Raw genomic sequence first — 19685 nt, forward strand, 5'->3', positions numbered from 1 at the left:
GTCCCCCAAGGTCCCTCAGGAGTAAAGTGGTATTTATCCCCCAAATAGTAGTTCGCCAGGAGGCGTGTTTGCAGAGTGATGGAGAAAGGGGATACCTAGAATATTGGGCTTTTAAAAACAACCATATAAAATTCAATCAAACTGGATTTAGGACAGTGTGCTCTACTACAGATCATATGTTTACCATAACAAGGTCAGCAAACAAAATCACAGAAAAATGGGAATCTATTCAAATGCTTTATAGACCGCTCTACTGTGTTCAACTGAGTTACCAAAAATAGCCTGTGGCACAAATGGGGAATAGATTGAACACTTCTTCACTTAATTGCTGAACTGCATTCAGGAACACGAGTACAAGTGAAGCTGTCAGAAAGAAACAAGGTAACTCCTAACATTTCAAATAAGAACAGTCTAAAATAAGGTTGTATTCTACCCCCCACTATTATTCTCCTTATACATTACTGATACCTGAGAAACGTTGAATCAAGACAACGCTCATGCCCCAAAGTTTTGGAGCATCCTGATCTCATAATTAGCATATGAGGATGACCTTGTCATCCTCTCACAACCCCAACTTGGCTTACAAAGACAATTAACTCGATTACAAGCATATAATAAACCAAATTACCAGAAACTAAACTACATCAAAACTAAAATAATGACAAAACTACAGACAACAAGTTACACTTACCTTAGGGTGGAAATTGAAGCAAAACTTTCCTGGAATAAACCCATCAATCAAGCCATGAATAAACCTATGGAAGCAATCAACGCTATCAAACAATTCTCAAGGAAATTTGGATATGGATAATTGGTCCAACCATATAGGCCATAACAACTAAAGCACCACCATTACCTTTATACAGTGGTGTGGCTTATATTCAACAAATATTAAATAAACTGGAAAAGCAGCATATAAAAAATGTACGGTCATTGATCAAATTAAAATCTGCTACTCCTAACTTCCACAGAAGATTTGAGCTTAGAATAATTTCATAGTCCTTAATGACACAAGCAAAATTAACCATATTTGTGACTGTTAGAATTCAGAGGAAGAAACAGGAAACACCTGTATAAATGACACGTAATACAAACTTCAGGAACTTCAATATATCAAAAGAGTTTGGAAATAACCTCAATGCTAACCAAGTATAAGCTACCTTCACTGCTGGTCTTCTTTTCCAAAAACAAACTGGAAGGGAAAGTGCTAATTAAAAAAGCAGTTGGACAGTATCGCTTTAAAGAGGATATGTTCTGGTTGCAATCATATAAAAACTCCCAATATTCCATCAATACATATATACAGCCAAATGCCAGGCCTACTTGAACACCACCCTTAAATCCCAAGTGAAATTCTTCATACTTAGATTCAGATTTCTATACATACCGTTTTTACAATTTGAAGCAAACACAAGGAGATGATGAACGGAGCGCTGAAACTTCAGACACTCACCCCCAGTCACTATTAGATTTGGGTTGAATCCTTCATCGTTCATTTTTCAATTCGCCTCCCCTGTTCAGACCCAGCCATATGCAAATCGGTCTTGACCCAGTTCCACATGGGAAGAGCCCAGCCCAAACTGCCAAGCCAGGTCTTCCCTGGCCCAGACAATTATCCTGGGACCGGTTTCTGGGTAACACCTGTCATCAGCCAGGTTAGTTTGAATCCAGTGGCAAAGTGAGCAAAGGATCTGGGCATACCCTGCCAACTTAGGGCGCACAAAACAAACACAAGGAGATGATGGACGCAGCGCTGAAACTTTTCAGACACTCACTCCCAGTCACTACTAGATCAGCGCTCCGTCCATCATGTCCCTGGCAGTTTGGACTGGACTGTTCCCATGAGGAACAGGGTCAAGACTGTTTTGCATATGGCTGGATCTGACCTGGGATGGCAAAGTGAGCTAAAGAACGATGATGGATTCAACCCAGATCTGTGACTTTGGGTGAGTGTCTGAAAAGTTTCAGTGCTCCGTCAATCATCTCCTTGTGTTTGCTTTACAATTTGAAGGTGCACGGAGTTTAAGTGCCCACAGCAAATAACTTTGCAGATTATGTGGTTCAATTGAAGAAACAATTGAGCACATCCTCCTTTTATATCTTTATCTAATAGACCTAAGGAAAAAATACTTGAGGTACATATTTATTTATTTATTTTTTTAATTTTTATTTGACAAGCAAGTCCAGGAGCGTAGCAATTTTCATATACATACACAAAATAATAATGTTCAATCGTTGGCGGGACAGATCAACGTTCAGCAGAAAAAAGTACCTAAAAAGAAGAAAACTAATCGCAGTCAAACATAAATATAAATTCTTAACAAGATCAGAAATGTCATCCAAAACACAGAAATTCCATTAAACAAATCCAAGTAAGATTTACAAAAAGTTATCCCATATTTTTTCAAATTTGATGGTTGCTTTTAAGCTTCTACCCTTAGCCAGTGCCTTTTCCATAGTATAGATTTCATGTAAAAGATTCCACCACTCGATCGTGTGAGGTGGGTTCTGTGAAATCCAAGCCCTAGCTACCACTAATCTGGCGCAGGACAAAGCTATACTTAACCAGCTCCTATTTATAATACCCGTAGGGTATATGGAAAGTAGTACCAAAGATGCAGTAATTGAAGTATTGATCAGTGGCTTTTGAAGTAAGACATTTTCAATTTCTAACCAATATTTAGTTAACAAAGGGCATGAGTAGATCATATGTATGAGGTCTGCTGCAACCAGACCACATTTCGGGCATTTTGTACGATCACTGCTAGTAGCATTTTGTTTCCATTTGGATATTTTTAGTGGAGTATGATAAAGTTGGCTAACCGTCCTATAAAGTTGTAATTTCAGACTAGAAGAATGGACTACTTTATTAATATTATATAGTGCATCTGAAACATTCTGGGATGTCACTTTAATTCCCAAATCATCAGACCATTTTGACGCCAATCTAGGGCAGTCGTCTAATTTATTTAAGCGAAAACATTTGTATCCCAGACTAATTAGTGATTTCTTTTTCGTAGAGTAGAAACAGCTCCAAATAGCTGAGCTAGTTATTTGCTTCAGATTCATCTTGCGGATCAAATAGTCCTTAATTTGTAAGTACTTGAATATCATTACCTCCGGCAAATTATACAACGTTTGCAATGTTGTAAATGGTAAAAGTCCGTCTGTGCCATACAAATCTCCTAGCTTCTTAATTCCAAACTTGGCCCAGTCCCGCCCAATTTTATCACAAAAAATATCAGGAAGCCCTGGGTTATCCCAGAGTGGTAACTCGGTGTGAAAAAAAGAAGTATCGCACTGACTGAGGATCAAGTTCCAGATACGTACCGCATCTCTCGCCGTCAATAATCTCCTTGTGTTTGCTTTACAATTTGAAGGTGCACGGAGTTTAAGTGCCCACAGCAAAGAACTTTGCAGATTATGTGGTTCAATTGAAGAAACAATTGAGCACATCCTCCTTTTATATCTTTATCTAATAGACCTAAGGAAAAAATACTTGAGGTACATATTTATATAACTTGGCATTAGAAATATTACAGATGCTGTACAATCCAGCTTTCAAAGCATTAACGCTAAAAAAAATTGTTCAACAATGAAATATTTATAATTATCATACTACAGATTATAATAAATGTTTTTGTATTTGAGAACGACCATATTTTCTCTTCTGTATTGGACGTTAGATGTTTTTATTGTAAATGGTTTTAGGTAACTTATACCATAAAGAAGTTTCTTACTTATTTACACATATTATTAAGACTTCAAATTCAGTGCCATAGGAACGCTGATGACTGAAAGGAATGGTATCAATAAAGTTGTTTGATTAAATACACGATTCTGGTATCAAATATTTTGGAGAATAGACTACCAAACTAATGGAGACGAAGGCAGACTTAAAGAAAGCTGAATTTAGTCCATTTGTATTAGGAAAGTGAATGTTTCAAATGTATTTATAAGTATGTAATTGACTGTTTACAGCCATATTGCTCACATTCAACAGATAAACTCCAAAGCATCCCTATACAAGATGGTATATTGTGCAAGCACAGGAAAATTATCTAACATCACTGATTTATATTTTAAATTGTGTAAACACCAATATGAGTTTTTCACAAAATTATATCAATTAAAATTGTGTTCCTTTCCAGAACCACGTTTGCCAACAAAATGAAGGTCTTGTTTGTGGTTACGAGAGTTCAGGTAAGTGGAGATTGCTACAGTTTTTGTTTCTGTCGTCCTGGCTGCTTCACATTCAATTGGAAGAATTTCTCAAGTATGGGGTGTTGATTAGAAGAATTACCAGTGATTTCAAATTAATTGAACATCAAGCTTATCTGTTCATCACTTTTTTTGCTAATTGAGCCACCTTGAGAAGCATAGGCATGCCCAAATGTGCTTTTAACCACATCACTCTGCCATAGGTATAACATTGCAGCTCATTAATTTAACGAGGCCAAACTGCAACTGTGGTTTCCTGTGCTTCTTTTCAGAGAGAGAATAAGGTCTATCAGATTGGGCTGGAACATCCCCTTTAGAATAGGGTCAAGACTGATTTAGATGTAGTTGGGCACCAACTGCAGTGGCACACATTAGCTAAAATCAATAGAATGGAGAGAAACTGACGTTATTGCTAATGGTTCGGATCGATACAAGTATTTTCAGCCATCTTATTTGTACAGTCGTTTGAATGTTCAACATCTTCAAGATGATCTACTGGTAGAATATGAAATTGTATATAGTCTATCAAAAACAATGGTGGGTACTTTTATTATATCTATACGTAAAATAACAGACTGTTAAAATAACATAATCCCATTAAGCCACTCGTTTGAGATTTTATATTCCATTTACATTTACAATAGTCCCTCCAAATACTCCAATCCCTCCAAATACTACAACCTTCTCCAGATAGTGCTGAGCTGCACCAAACACACCAAGAGGCATGCAGTGACTTTACTATTTTCCCCATCCGGCAAGATGTAGTGATTCTGAGCTATCATCGTTGTCCCTGACGAACACATAAGCACACCTCACTCATTTGTACCAGGGATGGTACAGTGCAGTACTAAAAAAATAGAGCGCAACGTAATGGTTTCTTTCCTTCTGGGCAGAACATTTAAGGCCATGCAACATATATACGACCTACAGAAAGAAACAGAGGTAGCTTCACAATAGACAGGGCTTGTTTGCATGACTGAAAAGCAAGATTACCGTTGGACATAAGATGTCCACCAAAGCCATATAAACTTTTAACATTCAATGGGTAATAAGAGAACTGACAGAAATAAAAGACTTGGAAACTACTCTGGAGTTGCTGAATACTGCTTGGTCATCACGGAATGCTACAAACGATCATTTATGACACATCTGTTGGACAGCGAAGGTCTGGAAGTCTGCAGTACACGGACCATGACGCCAATCTTGAAAGCGCTTATCTACGGTTGACCAGGTGAGCCATTCAATTTGGAGACTATGGAGGAGGCACCCAAGCGAGCACAGGAAAGAGGAGACATACGTGCAGACCGAGAATGGGAGAACATGAGTTGTGATACAGATGAGAGATGGTGTCAGAGTCCAGAGAGGTGGAGACTATCATTATACCTGCCAAAACCCTGTGGCTCTGTCAAAAACAGAGAGACCGGTAATTAGGAGCAGCGATTCCTAGAACCCAAATATTTCACCAACATATCAACAAACAAAGATAGTAGATTGACTTTGTAATTATACAGAGGATGGTTCGGGGGCCTCACGTGGGTGCTATTTTGAGGTCAAGCAGGAGCCATTAGTGCTCCATAAGAAAATATGCACATTGCTTTACCAACTAATAAAAAAGATGTGGCATGATTGAACCCTGCGTTCCAGTGACCTTATCTACAAAATTGCAGATAAACAAATCTAAATGCTACAAACTAATTTGAATATTCCAACATACAGTATGCCAGAGCTGATCTGAAAATGTAACACAATCTGTACCAATAACTGTAATATACATTACATGCAGTTTTCAGTGCCTTGATAAAGACAGTAAACAAACCAATCAAATATATATATATCTATATAAATGTAACTGTTCGTTTGTTCAAAATCTCAAATCTCCGAAAGTTCTTCACCGATTGCTTTGAAATTTTGACATAACGTTGGATTAGAATACGCTCATGTCGAATACGCGCGTTTTTAATCAAAAGCACAAACAGACACATAAAAATGTCAATGAGCGTTTGATACAAATCTTAATTCTCCGAAAGTTCTTCACCGATTGATTTGAAATTTTGACACACCGTTGAATTCGAATTCGGCACTTACCTGTAATCATCCATATCCCGCATTTTACAGCCCCCCACCCTGCCCCTCCCCCGCCTGACATCACTGCCCGGTGTAACGCCCTACACGGGCCGTGCCTGGGTTTCAGGCATGTTATCTTTAGAAATTAGCATTTAAAAAACCTTAGAAATCCACTGAAAAAACAATAGGTTTCAGGGACGTTATAGTTAGTTGGACATTACACTTGCACAAAACTATAGAAATTCTGCCGTTATAGTTAGTTCAGCTAAATATAATTCGCGCCCCCGCAATGCACTGCAGATGACATCACATATTACATCATTCATGACATGGTCAGTGACATCACTGATGACATCACTGATGACACCTCAAATGACATCATTGATGATATCACTGATGACATCATCCATGTGAAAATCTGATGCACCTCCTCACACTCTAATATAACCTTTGATACACCCACTGTAAAATACAGACTACCATTTTCGAAACCATCGAGACACCAATACCATTTACTACATACACACTCACTGATTCCTAGGTCTACACACACATCCACTCATTCACCATATACAATCACTCATACATGCTGTCACTCATCAATACAACACTATCATATGCACTCATACACTTATACAGACACTCACACACCACCGCTCATCCAGAGTTACTCACACACCTAGTCAGTCATGCAAAGAATCAATCACATCCATTTACTGACCTATACAGTTATACACACACCACTTCACTTTTTCAAACAGAAACAAACGCACACTTACTCTCTTACACATTCACTGATACAAGTACACACTCATCTATACAGCCACTCTGCCAATCACTGACTCATGTATAGTCATTTATATACACTAACTCTCATATACACTGCCTTTTACATATTTAGTTACTTGGACATGTACTACTGAGGCATTAATTTACTCACCAACACACCCATACACACACTCACCCACCCATACAGCTGTTTCCACATGCACTCTTGAACCCATACACCCAGTGAATCAACCACTCAAACATCTATGCACAGAGTCACGCACCTCCCACACACACACTCAGGCACTCATACAAATACTCAGGTAACCAATCGTTAACCCATATAGACACTCATGTAGCTACTGACCAACCCATGCAGCAGCTTATACAACGACAGACAGACAGATACAGAAATTCACACAGTTTAGTCACTAACCCATGCATTCAGTAAGACACATGTAATCACTCACTTAAACAGTCAGTCACGCACCTACTAAATCCTCCATCCAGACACTTATACACCCTCTCATTCTTTAATACACCTTGGCAAATATATAATACATATTTAGACTTTATAGAAACACACAGTCACTGGATGATGTCATCAGTGATGTAATTTGAGAAGTCATCAGTGATGTAATCAGTGATGTCACTGACCATGTCATGAATTATGTAATATGTGATGTCATCAGCAGTGCATTGCGGGGCGCGAGTTATAGTTAGCTGAACTAACTATTACGGCGGAATTTCCATGGTTTTGTGCAAGTAAAATGTCCAACTAACTATAACGTCCCTGAAACCTATGGTTTTTTCAGTGAATTTCTAAGGTTTTTTAAATGCTGATTTCTAACTATAACGTGCCTCAAACCTATGTTTTTTAGTGAAAAATAAATAAATATATATACAATAAACACCGCTGGGCAGTTATAGTTAGGTCAGCTTTTCCATAGGAAATGTCTTTTTTATTTTGATTATATTTTTGGCACTACATGACAGATCTTCACAAAACTAAAAAGTGCTCTCTTTTTTACCTAGTTTGTGCTTGGAACGTTTTGGGGTGACCTATGAAGAGGGGCCCGAGAAAGAAGGGGGACCCCAAAAACACAAAATCTCCTTTCATATTCAGAAGACTTTTATCTGAAGCTTTTTTACAAAAACTGCTGAACAAAATTAAAACAAATTTGGCAGGAAGCTAGATCTTGGTCCGCAGATTGTGCTTTTTGTGATTTCGTGTAAATCTATTCCATAGATTTGGAAAAATTAAGGTACAAAAATATTTGTATATCTGAAAAGTTGAGTCTGAGGGACTCCCACTTGAGGCTCAGTGAGATTTTTTATCCTTGGGCCTATTTGCTTCCGGGGTAGTCTGACTCCTGCAGGAGCAAGCGCTCTGATTGGCTGCCAGCAACATAAGAAAAATGTTTCCGGCAGCCATTACAGGACTCCGGGGACATAGTCCCCTTTACTGAAGTGAAACAAAAGAATTCATAAGGGAGCAGGGTATGGATAAAGAAAAACCAAAGAGGATGATGGACGGAGTGTTGAACATTGTAGGCACTCACCCCCAGTCAACCGATCTGGGTTTAATCCATCATCATTATTTAGCTCACTCCACCACCCCAGTTCAGACATGGCCATATGCAAATCAGTCTGACCCTGTGCCTCATGGGAACAGTCAAGCCCGAACTGCCAAACCATGTCTTCCCTGGACCGGAAACAAGCTTCTCCAGTATTACATCTTTCATAGATTCACATGCTTGTATCTTCCCCGTCGTCATGGTGGGAGTCTCACGGTAACAGAATGACCAAAGCAGTATCATAGAGAAGAAAAACTGCATAGAAAAGCCCCTAGGGACTGTAGTATTTGGTAACCAGACCTCCTCATTGTTTGGTCTAAATGTCAGCCAATCAGCATTGCTGCCCTGCCCTCACACTCCCCAGCAGAAGCTTCCTGCCTCAGATTTCCAACCACCTTCGTGTGAGAAAGGAGTCTCCCTGAGCTCTACTCAGTTTGCTGTTCCTGAGTGAACTATTGACCTTTTATTTCTACTATCTTTTCATCTGGATTAAGGTATTGTGTGTACCTAATTTCTTTCATAATGGCTGAAAGCTCTAAAAAGAGGCTTTTCAGGCCTTGCAGATCCTGTGGAAAGGCTAGACTTTTCTCTGAAGATCCTCACAAGGACTGCTTATATTGTCTTCATCCTAAGCATGTAGCCAAGGATTGTAAATATTGTAGAACCTTCTCTGCTAAAACTCTGAGGGACAGAGAGGCTCGTTTGCTGTTGTGGCTTCAAAAGAAGAAGGCCGCATCAGACTCAGATTCTGGGGAGGAATCTTCTAACCTTACACCTAAAAAGAGAAAGGCCTCACTTTCTGAGGAAAGGGTGGAGCCTAAAAAGGTTAAATCAAAGGAGAAAGTGGCGTCATCTCTCCCTATTACTCCCCTCAAGAAGCCGTCAGGTCAGAAAGGGGCAGGGTCTGCTCCGTCGACCAGTTCCCTGGTTTCTACTGCAAAATCTGTGGTAAAGTCTTCAGCCCCGTCGACGACTTCACCGTCGACGACGACTGTTTCGACGACGGCGGCTCCGTCGACGACAGGACTTAAGGCAGCGTCGACGAGTATGACCATCCCGTCGACGAAGAAACCGAAGACGTCGTCGACGACGAAAGGCTCAGCGACGAAGACGTTGACGACTCCGTCGAAGGAGACCCCGTCGACGGCGGTCTCGTCGACGATGGCTTTGGTGACGACGGCTCGGTCGACGATGGCTATGTCGTCGACGGCGACTGTAATTTCTACGGCAAAGGCTTTTAAATCGCCACAGTCGAAGACTATGATCTCTATTCGCTCTTTTCAGTCGTCGAGGGGTTCGGCGACTATAAGCAAATCTGCAGAATTCACGTCGTGGACGCAGATTTCGCCTCTACCACCATCTTCTTTACTGGAACAGGATTCAGAAGGAGAGGAGTCGTCAGGAGCGGCATACAGCCCCTCACAACTCAAAATAAAGAGCCAGGACACAGACGAGGAAGAGGTGTTTTCCTTCAAGGAGAGAGCTCAATCTACAAGATATGAATCTTTCCAGGAAACATGTAATTATAATGAGGATGAAGAGCAGCAAGACGAGTCGCGAGAGGAGTCGCGAGATGAGTCAGTCTCCATACCTGTTTCTCTTGTCTCTGACCTGAGGTTTATGATTAATGACTATTATCGTCGTTTTCCGGAGGCAAATGCGCCTCCGTCATCTAAGCCGGTGGCTACATCGCAACCTCCAAGGACCCAATCTATTCCTCACGAGCAGGTTGTGAGATCACCACCAGTGATAACAATCAGGGATGATCTAACGGATTCTGATGATGATGATCAGCCTGAGGAAGGTGAGCTTGTACAAGATTCTATGGGACAGGAGTGGAATGAGTACATTTTGCCGTCGGCCCCTTCACCTACTCCGCCTCCAACCACTTCCCCCCCTCAGGACATTGGAGGGTTTCATGACATTATGGAGAAAGCGGCTAAAAGATTTGATTTGGATATGGAGGTTAAAGAAACAGAATGTTTCTTATATGATTTCAAAGATGACGCCAGGAAATCTGCTCGCTCAATCCCGATTATCCCTCACATTTGGGAAGAAGGCCTAAAAATGTTAAAGACACCGGCTTCCATCGCGGTTTCGGTTCCTAGAATCGAAAAGAAATATAGAGCATCAGGGGGCAAGATGGCCGCCAGGCTGCTGTAGAGGGAAGTCGCACCTATTCCTTCTCCTGGACCCAGGGAATAAATGGCTGGATACGGATTAAAAGCATGCTGATCCTACGGGGTTTACTCTGGACTAAAGGCGGTATTAGCATCAAGGCGCTACAAAAGGTGATTACAACCTGGGGGTGCTATTATTGTGAGCACTTCAAGAAGGCGATTGCGGACAGTATCAATACAGCCTTAAGGATGTCGCAGCGCTCAGGTGCTGTACCAAAGGTCACGCTGAGTAAACGCACAACAACTATGGCTACAAGCGGCACTTCCCAGAAAACGCAGTTCAAGAAGAGCGAGAGACCTGCTAAGGATAAAGACAAGGAAAAGGCCGACTCCAAAGCGGAGATGAAGGCAGCCTCGCAAGCAACACAACCGGAGACTCCTGGAGGTAAAGCGCAGGCACAACAGAGGCGTTCTCATTCCGAAAGTGGAACAGCTAAGCATGCAATTACGGTACCTGTCGCTGGCAAGGATCGGCGGCAGCCCACTGTGACAGAGGCTTTCGCTGGAAGAAATCAGCAGTTAACCCTGGCCGCTGGAGGTGCTTCGGGTGCCTCGGGTCCAAACTCAAGTCTGAATGCGGAAACTCTCCTCGCTGACCGCGAGGACGCAAGCACGGCGGTTGCTAAGCAACCGGGGCCTGAAGCGCTCACACCTCTAGCGGGAGACGCACAGGGGCTTGGGAATGCAGCGGAGGTTGCCGAGGAGGCTGTCGAGGACGCCAGCACGAACAAAGACGGTAATGCAGGCGGAGAAGCAGGATCAAAGACGGCGAATAACGCAAGTAAGCTTAGTACTACCCAATCAAAGGAAATATTTGAAACAAACATTAACATTGCCCAAATGCTCAAAGCTCTGAATGAAGTAAATCTAGTGCCAACGCCCGTGGACAGCAGTGTAATGATACAGTCTACCTGGGGCAGTATGAAAAGTATTCAGAGCCACACAACAAAGGGGGCAAAAGGGAGGAGAGTATGCTCCCCGGAGAGGGAAAAGTTCTACTCCGTGACCGAGGGGTCAGACTCTTCATTGCTGGGATCAGAGGAAGAGGACTCTAATACAGACCTATCATCTGGGACAGAGTCTGAGAGATCCCTCTCTAGCGAGCACAGAAATAGGGAAACACAAAAGAGAAGAAGAAGAACAATGATAAGGCGTGACAGTGAGATGGACAGAGCTGCAACAAGTACAAACAGAAAGCTGTTATGGGACTATGGTAGTGCTTCCAAAATTTTCCAGGATCAAGATCTGGGAGTGGCACCCGAGACTTATTCCTTAAATGCCCCTAGCGAGTTAAATGATATCCCGCCTCAAGCAACTTTGGATGGTATGTTCTCTATGCTGAAGCAAATGCACTTAGAAGCTCGCTTAGAAAGCAGACGAGCAAGGCAGGATTCAAAGAAAATACAAGCGAGCATCAGGAAAATGAACAGAAAATATCAGGAAGTTGAAAATAGAGTGGAACAAGTAGAAGAAAGAACTGGGAAATTAGAGGATGAGGTTACAGACTGGCAGAATGCAAGAGCAGAACAAGGGAAGGCGATCGAAGACGTGCAGTGGAAGCTGGAAGATTTAGAGAATCGCCAAAGACGGAACAATCTTCGCTTTCTAGGCATAGAGGAAGGACTGAAAGGGAAGGACCCAAGGGGGTTTATGGTTAAACTGTTAAAAGAGGCATACCCAGAGGCGCAGTGGCAGTGGGAAGTCGAAGTGCAGAGAGCGCATAGATTTCCATTAACGCAGAAGGGGGGAAGTGGCAGTAATCAATACAGCAGTAATCAGAATAGATTGCCTAGGGCAATGCCGGTCTTTTTTGGTAATTTTTTGGCTAGGCAGGAAATCTTTGAGACTGCAAGGCCAGAGAGGAAAAAATCAGCTGAGGGGATTACCTTTTTTACGAGGCCCGACTTCTGCCATATTACCGTGGAAAGGAGGTGGAAACTGAGACAGCTTATCACTCCTTTTCAACGACAGGGCTCAGAAGCATACTTGATGTATCCATCTAAGTTAAAAGTGGTTACAAGGGGCCGCACCAGAATGTTTTTCTCGGAAGTAAAGGCAGGAGAATACCTTGCAGAGATTACAGAGCTTCAGAAAGGCAGGATGAGCAAGGAATCAGAACCAGCATAGGTTAAATAAGAAAAATATTAGGCATATTGTATATTGGGTTTCACGATGGTAATATGGTTAACTAGGGTGGGAGAAGGAAAGCGACACTACAGTAGCGCGCAGCCACACATAGGTCAAAATTGACCTATTTGCCTGTGACAGGGGGGGGGCTAGCAAGGGGAGGGGGGGAAAGGGGGGGTTGGGGGAGGGGGGCAGGAAGGGGGTGGTAAAGAGATAAGGTTTTGTACAGCACAAAATAAAAAGGTATGTAGACACACAAAGGTGGCAGGAAAATATCTTGAGGATTTGTTTTTTGGTCTTTTTTATGAAAGCAGATGGCATTAAGAATTACTACAATCAATATATGCGGGTTAAATGATGGGGGTAAAAGACAGAGAGTAGCGGCCATGTGCAGAAGGTTAAAATTGGATATCATATGTCTGCAGGAAACACATGTGAGGGGGAAGGATAGGTATCTTATGGATCAGCTAGGGTTTGATGTATTAGCACACACGCACCAGGATACCAAAACAAAAGGAGTGGCCATACTGGCAAAAAAAGGTTTGATGAAAGTAGAGAGAAAAAAGGAAGACGTGGATGGTAGATGGGTGATGATAGAAGGAGAAATAGCCGGATGCCGCTACACAATTGTTTCTGTATATGGTTCCAATGAAGACGAGCCTGATTTATTTGAGTATCTAGATACCGAATTGCCGTTATGGACCGAACCTATAATTATGTGTGGAGATTTCAACATCAATGGGCTAACAGGGTTGGGTTTGAGGGGAGGGGGGATGAAGGGCGAGCGTAAGAAGAGAGTAAGAAAAGCCATTGTCAATCTAATGAATAATAATGCGTTGGTAGACGTTTGGGCGGCATACAATCCTATAGGGACAGGTAGTACTTTTTATTCGGCCCCTCATAAAAGTATAGCCAGATTAGACTACTTCTTAGTCTCCAGTCCATTAGTATCAGAACTGAAAATAGAAATACTACCCCGAGTTTCCTCAGATCATAATCCACTGGTGTTGTCTATCTCCCGGAACCACAATATTAGTCACAAAGAGTACCATTGGACATTTGAAAGAGGGTTGCTCAGAGAAGATGACTATGTTTGCAGAATGAAGGTATGGATTACACAGTTCTGGGAGGTAAACAGAGGTACGGCAACCGCAGGCATGGTTTGGGATGCATTCAAAGCAGGGGTAAGGGGGGAAACACTGGCTTATACTCTGCATAGGAGTAAAAAGGAGAAAATGGAGTTAGCCAGTAGGCTACAGGATTTAAGGAACCTTGAACAACAGCTTATCCAGCATGTTATAAATCAAGAACCTCTTGAGCAGGTCTTACTAGAAATAGAATTGAAGAAGGCAGAAACTGGGGAAAGTTTAGCTAATAAAGCTGCGGCTAATTATTTGGCAAAAAAAGAAAAGTGTTACGAGTTCAACGAGAGGGTTGGACACATGCTCGCAGTGCGTATTAGGCAAGACCTGGCAGCTGGGGAAATTAAAGAAATTAAGAATAAATGTGGAAAGGTTGTAACCAAGGTGGAAGAGGTGAGGGAGGTGTTTAGAGAGTTTTATTCTGAATTATACGATCAAGACGTGGGTAGTAAGGGAGACGAGATAGAGGACTATTTGGCTGGCATCCCACATAAGGAACTGTCCTTGGAAGATAAAGAGACTCTAGAGGCACCACTAATGTTGAGTGAACTACATAATGTGGTATCAAAACTCCCCCCGGGGAAGGCCGCAGGACCTGACCAGATACCGGCAGAATTTTATAGGACGTTTTGGGATACACTAGGGATAGATATGTTGGAAACTTTAAGGCATGCACAGATAGGGGATAATACACCACAGTCATGGGCTGGTGCAAGTATAGTAGTTATTTTAAAGAAGAATAAAACACATCTGGATCCTGGCTCTTATAGGCCGATTACGCTTATGAACGCAGATGCAAAAATATACTCTAAGGCTCTATCACAAAGACTTAGTAGAGTAATTGAGGGGCTGGTATACTCAACACAGCATGGCTTCATACCAGGTAAAGGCACTACGGAACACACAAGGAGAATGATCACCATATTGGATGTCACGGGAGCTGCAGGAGACCCTGCCTCAGCCATCTTTTTGGATGCAGAGAAGGCCTTTGACAGGGTCTCCTGGTGTTATTTGTGGAAAGCCTTGGAGTGGTTTGGGATTGGCACAAGTTATATACAGGCTATAAAGGCATTATATGCGGCTCCAACAGCGAAAGTGAGGATTAATAGAGGGTGTACAGAGGATATACATATAAAGCGTGGTACAAGACAGGGCTGCCCGGCCTCACCACTGTTATTCGCCCTATATCTAGACCCTTTTTTGCGAAGGTTAGAAGGAAACTCGAACATTCTCCCGATTGGTCTACATGGCTATGCATATAAGACACTTGCATATGCGGATGACGTGGCAGTGGTCACACCGGATCCAGGGTCAGCCATTATTGAAATCGAACAGGAGGCTACACTTTTTGGCACATTTTCAGGGTACTCACTAAATAAAGGAAAAACACAAATAATTAAAAATAACTGGGTAAACTATCATGACATAAGAATTGCACCTGAAGTCACTTATTTAGGGGTGAAGATCACATCCGAGTTAGATAGTTTAGTTGAAACCAATATGAGACCACTGTTGGAGAAAATTAAAACAAACACAGAAAGAATGAATAACTTGCATTTGACCTTAATGGGTCGAATAAATGTCATAAAAATGATAATATTTCCTAAAGTGCTGTATTTACTTAGATCCATTCCCCTATATTTTGAAAATGGTTGGTTTAGCAAATTAGAACTGATTTTGAATAAATTCATCTGGGTGAAAGGGAAAACAAGAAGAGCATACAGACACTTGACGGTAGATAGGGAAAAAGGGGGCTGGGGAGCACCAGACTTTAGGCTCTATTATTGGGCTGCGGTATTACAATACAGTAAGGTGTTAATAGGAGGGGGAGGTCTGGAGCAAACAACGGATAGTGAGGTGGGCTTACCTAATGTGTATACCGTATTGCTGGGGGAGGAAGCTGAGAATGGTTTTTTCAATACTACTGAATTTACGTATTTCAAACACACGAGATTTAAGACGTTGAATGCAGTATATAGGGTGTGGAAAGGAGTGGCTAAAAAATTAGGGCTAGGCAGATTTAATATCTATACAAGTTTGTACACAAATAACTCATTGCCGAGGGAGATCTTTAAGGATGCCACTATGTCTGATTGGTACAATAAAGGTATAATGCAGATAGGGAACTTATTGGATGTGCAGGGCAATATCATGCAGTTTGGAGCACTCAAAGCAAAATTTGGTTTAGAACACAATAGTTTTTATAAATACTTACAAGTGAGGAGTTTTCTAACACAAAAACAAGGTGGTCCACTTGGGTTGCAGCACTGCAAGATTATGGATTATATAAAAATAACCACCAAATGTACAATAAGATATCTCTATGCAGAACTGAAAGGAACTAAGTCAGATGAAAGGGCAAAATTTTCACAAAAATGGATGGAAAAATTGGGCTCAGGCTCAGAAATTTTTCAGGAGTCACTAGATCTGGGTAGAACGGTGCTATGCTCGGCAACCCTTCAATCGCAACACTACAAAACATTATTTTCACTTTACCATACACCGGCTAGAATTGCCCAGTGGGGTGGAACAACAGGAATAACTTGCCCACGATGTAATGCGAGCGGAGCAGATATTGTACATATGTTTGCGCAGTGCCCACAACTATTTACTTTGAAAATGGCGATTGAAGAATTTTTTGATAAAACGCTTAGGATTAAGATTAAGCTGTTAGATGAATTAATCATTTTAGGGGTGGTAGGCATGAGGGAAGCTATGCCAGTAGAGTTTATTTTTGTTTCAATAGCAGTGTTCCGCATCTGTATAGCAAGGAATTGGCTGAATAAGGCTCCTCCACTATTTGCAGACTGGATTGCTAGTCTCCTTACTATATATAATTTAGAAAAGGCAATATACGACAGGAAAGGTAGAAGGGCTAAGGCCTTAGGCAAAAAAATATGGCAACCAATTATGACGTGGAAAACTAGCAGGATAAATCTAGAATAGTGCAACAGAAGTTTGATTTGATTTGTTTTGGAGGACTGTCTTTTGGTTTATTATATCTGTTTATGATATGAAAATTTGTATAAAAACAATGAAATGTATATGTACTATATATCCACCTGAGAAATTGGTATGTGCTGTAATACATACGTTGGAATATGTGGAAAAATTGTGGAAAAATGTTAATAAATATGTTTAAAAAAAAAAAAAAAAAAAAAATGTTTTACATTATAAAAAAGAAAAAAAAAAAGAAATATAGAGCACCAGAGTCTGCTGCGGCTTGTCTTATAGGACATCCGAGACCAGAGTCGGTGGTGACGCAGGCGGCGCAGAGGAATTCAAAGAATCCAGTCGCTACTTCATTGGCGCCGCCAGATAAAGAAGGAAGGAGGATGGATGGAGCCGGGAAGAGGTTTGCGGTCATGGCAGCCTCTATCATTAAAGCAGCCAATGCTATGGCCCTTATTAGCCGTTTTAACAGGCAAATGTGGTGTGATTTGGCACCCATTTTGTCTGCACTACCGGAGGATAAAAAAGAAGAGGCAGCGGCTATCCTTTGAGACGGGGCAAAGTCAGCATCAGAGTCTATTGGCATTGCCATTGATGTCTCCTCTATGGCGTTCAGGCAGATGGCAGGAGAAGTGTCGCTTCGGAGACAGGGTTGGCTAAAGGCAACATCCTTTCGTCCGGAGGTGCAAGCGAAGATTGTAGACATGCCTTTCGATGGCGAAAATCTCTTTGGAAAACATGTAGACGAGGCGCTGCAGGGTATCAAATCAGACACGGATACAGCTAGAGCACTGGGATCCCTTCAGCAAGGACGGTTCCAGTCCTTTCGTAAAAGAGGTGCAAGGGGTCAATTTAATCAGAGGTCTTCATATCAGACCAACAGATATCAGCCTTATAACCAACAAGGATATAGGCAATATAATACAGGCAATCAATACAGGACCTCCAACTCCTCTTATCAGCAGCAGTCTAGGGGCAAGTCCTCCAATAGAGGGAGAAATCAACAGTCTAACAAACGACAATGATTTCAGGCCGGCGCTCCCCACACAGCAGATCCCGGACAACGACCACTATTTGTCTCAATACTTCAACAATTGGATGTCCACAACGTCGGACAAATGGGTTTTGGACGTAATAAGCAGAGGCCATACCCTAGAGTTTGTGGAAATGCCACCAGATCACCCCCCGGTGCTCAGGCATCACCAACATCGTCAGGAGCTGCAAAAGGAAGTCCTTTCACTTTTGCAGAAGGGGGCTATAGAAGAAGTACCGCGACAACACAGAGGGAAAGGCTTCTATTCGCATTTCTTCCTCATCAGAAAGAAACAAACTCTGAAGTGGAGACAGGTATTGGATTTGAGAGATCTGAATCAATACATAAAGAAAATTCCCTTCCGAATGCTTTCATTGCAAGAGATCCTTCTGATGTTAAAAGAGAAAGACTACATGGCGTCACTGTATCTCATGGATGCGTACTTCCATATCCCAATTCATCGGAAGCACAGGAAGTTTTTAAGGTTCGCTGTGGAGAGTCGCCATTTCCAATTCAAAGTGTTGCCCTTTGACCTCAAATCGGCCCGAGGGTGTTTACCAAATGCATGGCCCCGGTGGCGGCCCACTTAAGGTTGAAGGGGCACTGCATTTACCCATATCTAGACGATTGGCTGGTGACAGGACCATCATTCACAAGAGCCAGAAAGTCCCTTCAGTGCTGCATCCGCCTTTTCCATCGGTTAGGATTAAGGACCAAGTTGGAAAAGTCTTCACTGATTCCAGCTCAGGGCATTCAATTCCTAGGGGCATGGATATGCACCAAGGAAACGAAAGCATACCCATCCGAGGAAAGGATGAGAAAAATAATAAGCCTTGCAACATCCCTTCAACAAAAAGGTTCACTTCTGTGCGGATGTACAAATCCTTGTTGGGGATGATGTCCTCTTGCATACCACTGATTCCAAACTGCCGTCTTCGAATGAGACCCTTGCAGGAACATCTAGACGAGCAATGGGTTCAATCCAAAGGAACCTTCGAAGATCAGATTACCATCACTCAACGTATGAAGGTGGCCATGTCATGGTGGAAGGTTCAGAAGAACTTGAATCAGGGTCTCAACTTTGTACCTCAGACTCACGAATACGTGATGACAACGGACGCTTCGTTGCAAGGATGGGGTGCGCACCTCCAGGAGCTGGAGATCCAGGGCCACTGGTCAGAGTGGGAAGCACAGCTTCACATAAATATGTTGGAGCTCAAAGCGGTGTTTCTGGGACTTCAAGCTTTCCTGCCCAGGATACAGAACTCGTCGGTGCTCATTCAGACAGACAGCACCACGACTATGTTTTATCTTCTGAAGCAAGGAGGAACAAGATCCAAACCACTTTCTGCGCTGGCGCAAGGAATTTGGAAATGGCTGATAAACCACCACATTTCTATCCAGGCGCAGAATATACAGGGCATCCTCAACACACGAGCAGACGTCCTAAGTCGCACGACGAGTGTGTTGCACGAGTGGGAACTGAACGACACTCAGCTTCACAGAGTATTCCAAAGATGGGGCACACCAACGTTCGACTTGTTCGCAACCCGGGACAATTCGAAATGCGATCAGTTTGCGTCCAGGTATCCTCAGCGGGATTCCAAAGGAAATGCGTTTC

The 19685-nt window shown here is 42.2% G+C and overlaps 1 protein-coding gene across 8 annotated transcripts in view; it reads left to right on the forward strand.

The window, feature by feature from the left end:
• The window catches only part of MAJIN (membrane anchored junction protein), an 801090-nt gene that overhangs the window by 624746 nt on the left and 156659 nt on the right, over positions 1 to 19685 (forward strand). For all 8 annotated transcript variants that reach the window (XM_078660571.1, XM_078660573.1, XM_078660568.1 and 5 more), the window contains one exon: positions 4152 to 4203. In XM_078660571.1, the coding sequence (XP_078516697.1) occupies positions 4152 to 4203 (52 nt within the window). The remainder of the gene's footprint in view (positions 1 to 4151; positions 4204 to 19685) is intronic.

The sequence above is a fragment of the Lissotriton helveticus genome, chromosome 9 (genome assembly GCF_964261635.1).
Source record: "Lissotriton helveticus chromosome 9, aLisHel1.1, whole genome shotgun sequence".
NCBI classification, from domain to species: domain Eukaryota; kingdom Metazoa; phylum Chordata; class Amphibia; order Caudata; family Salamandridae; genus Lissotriton; species Lissotriton helveticus.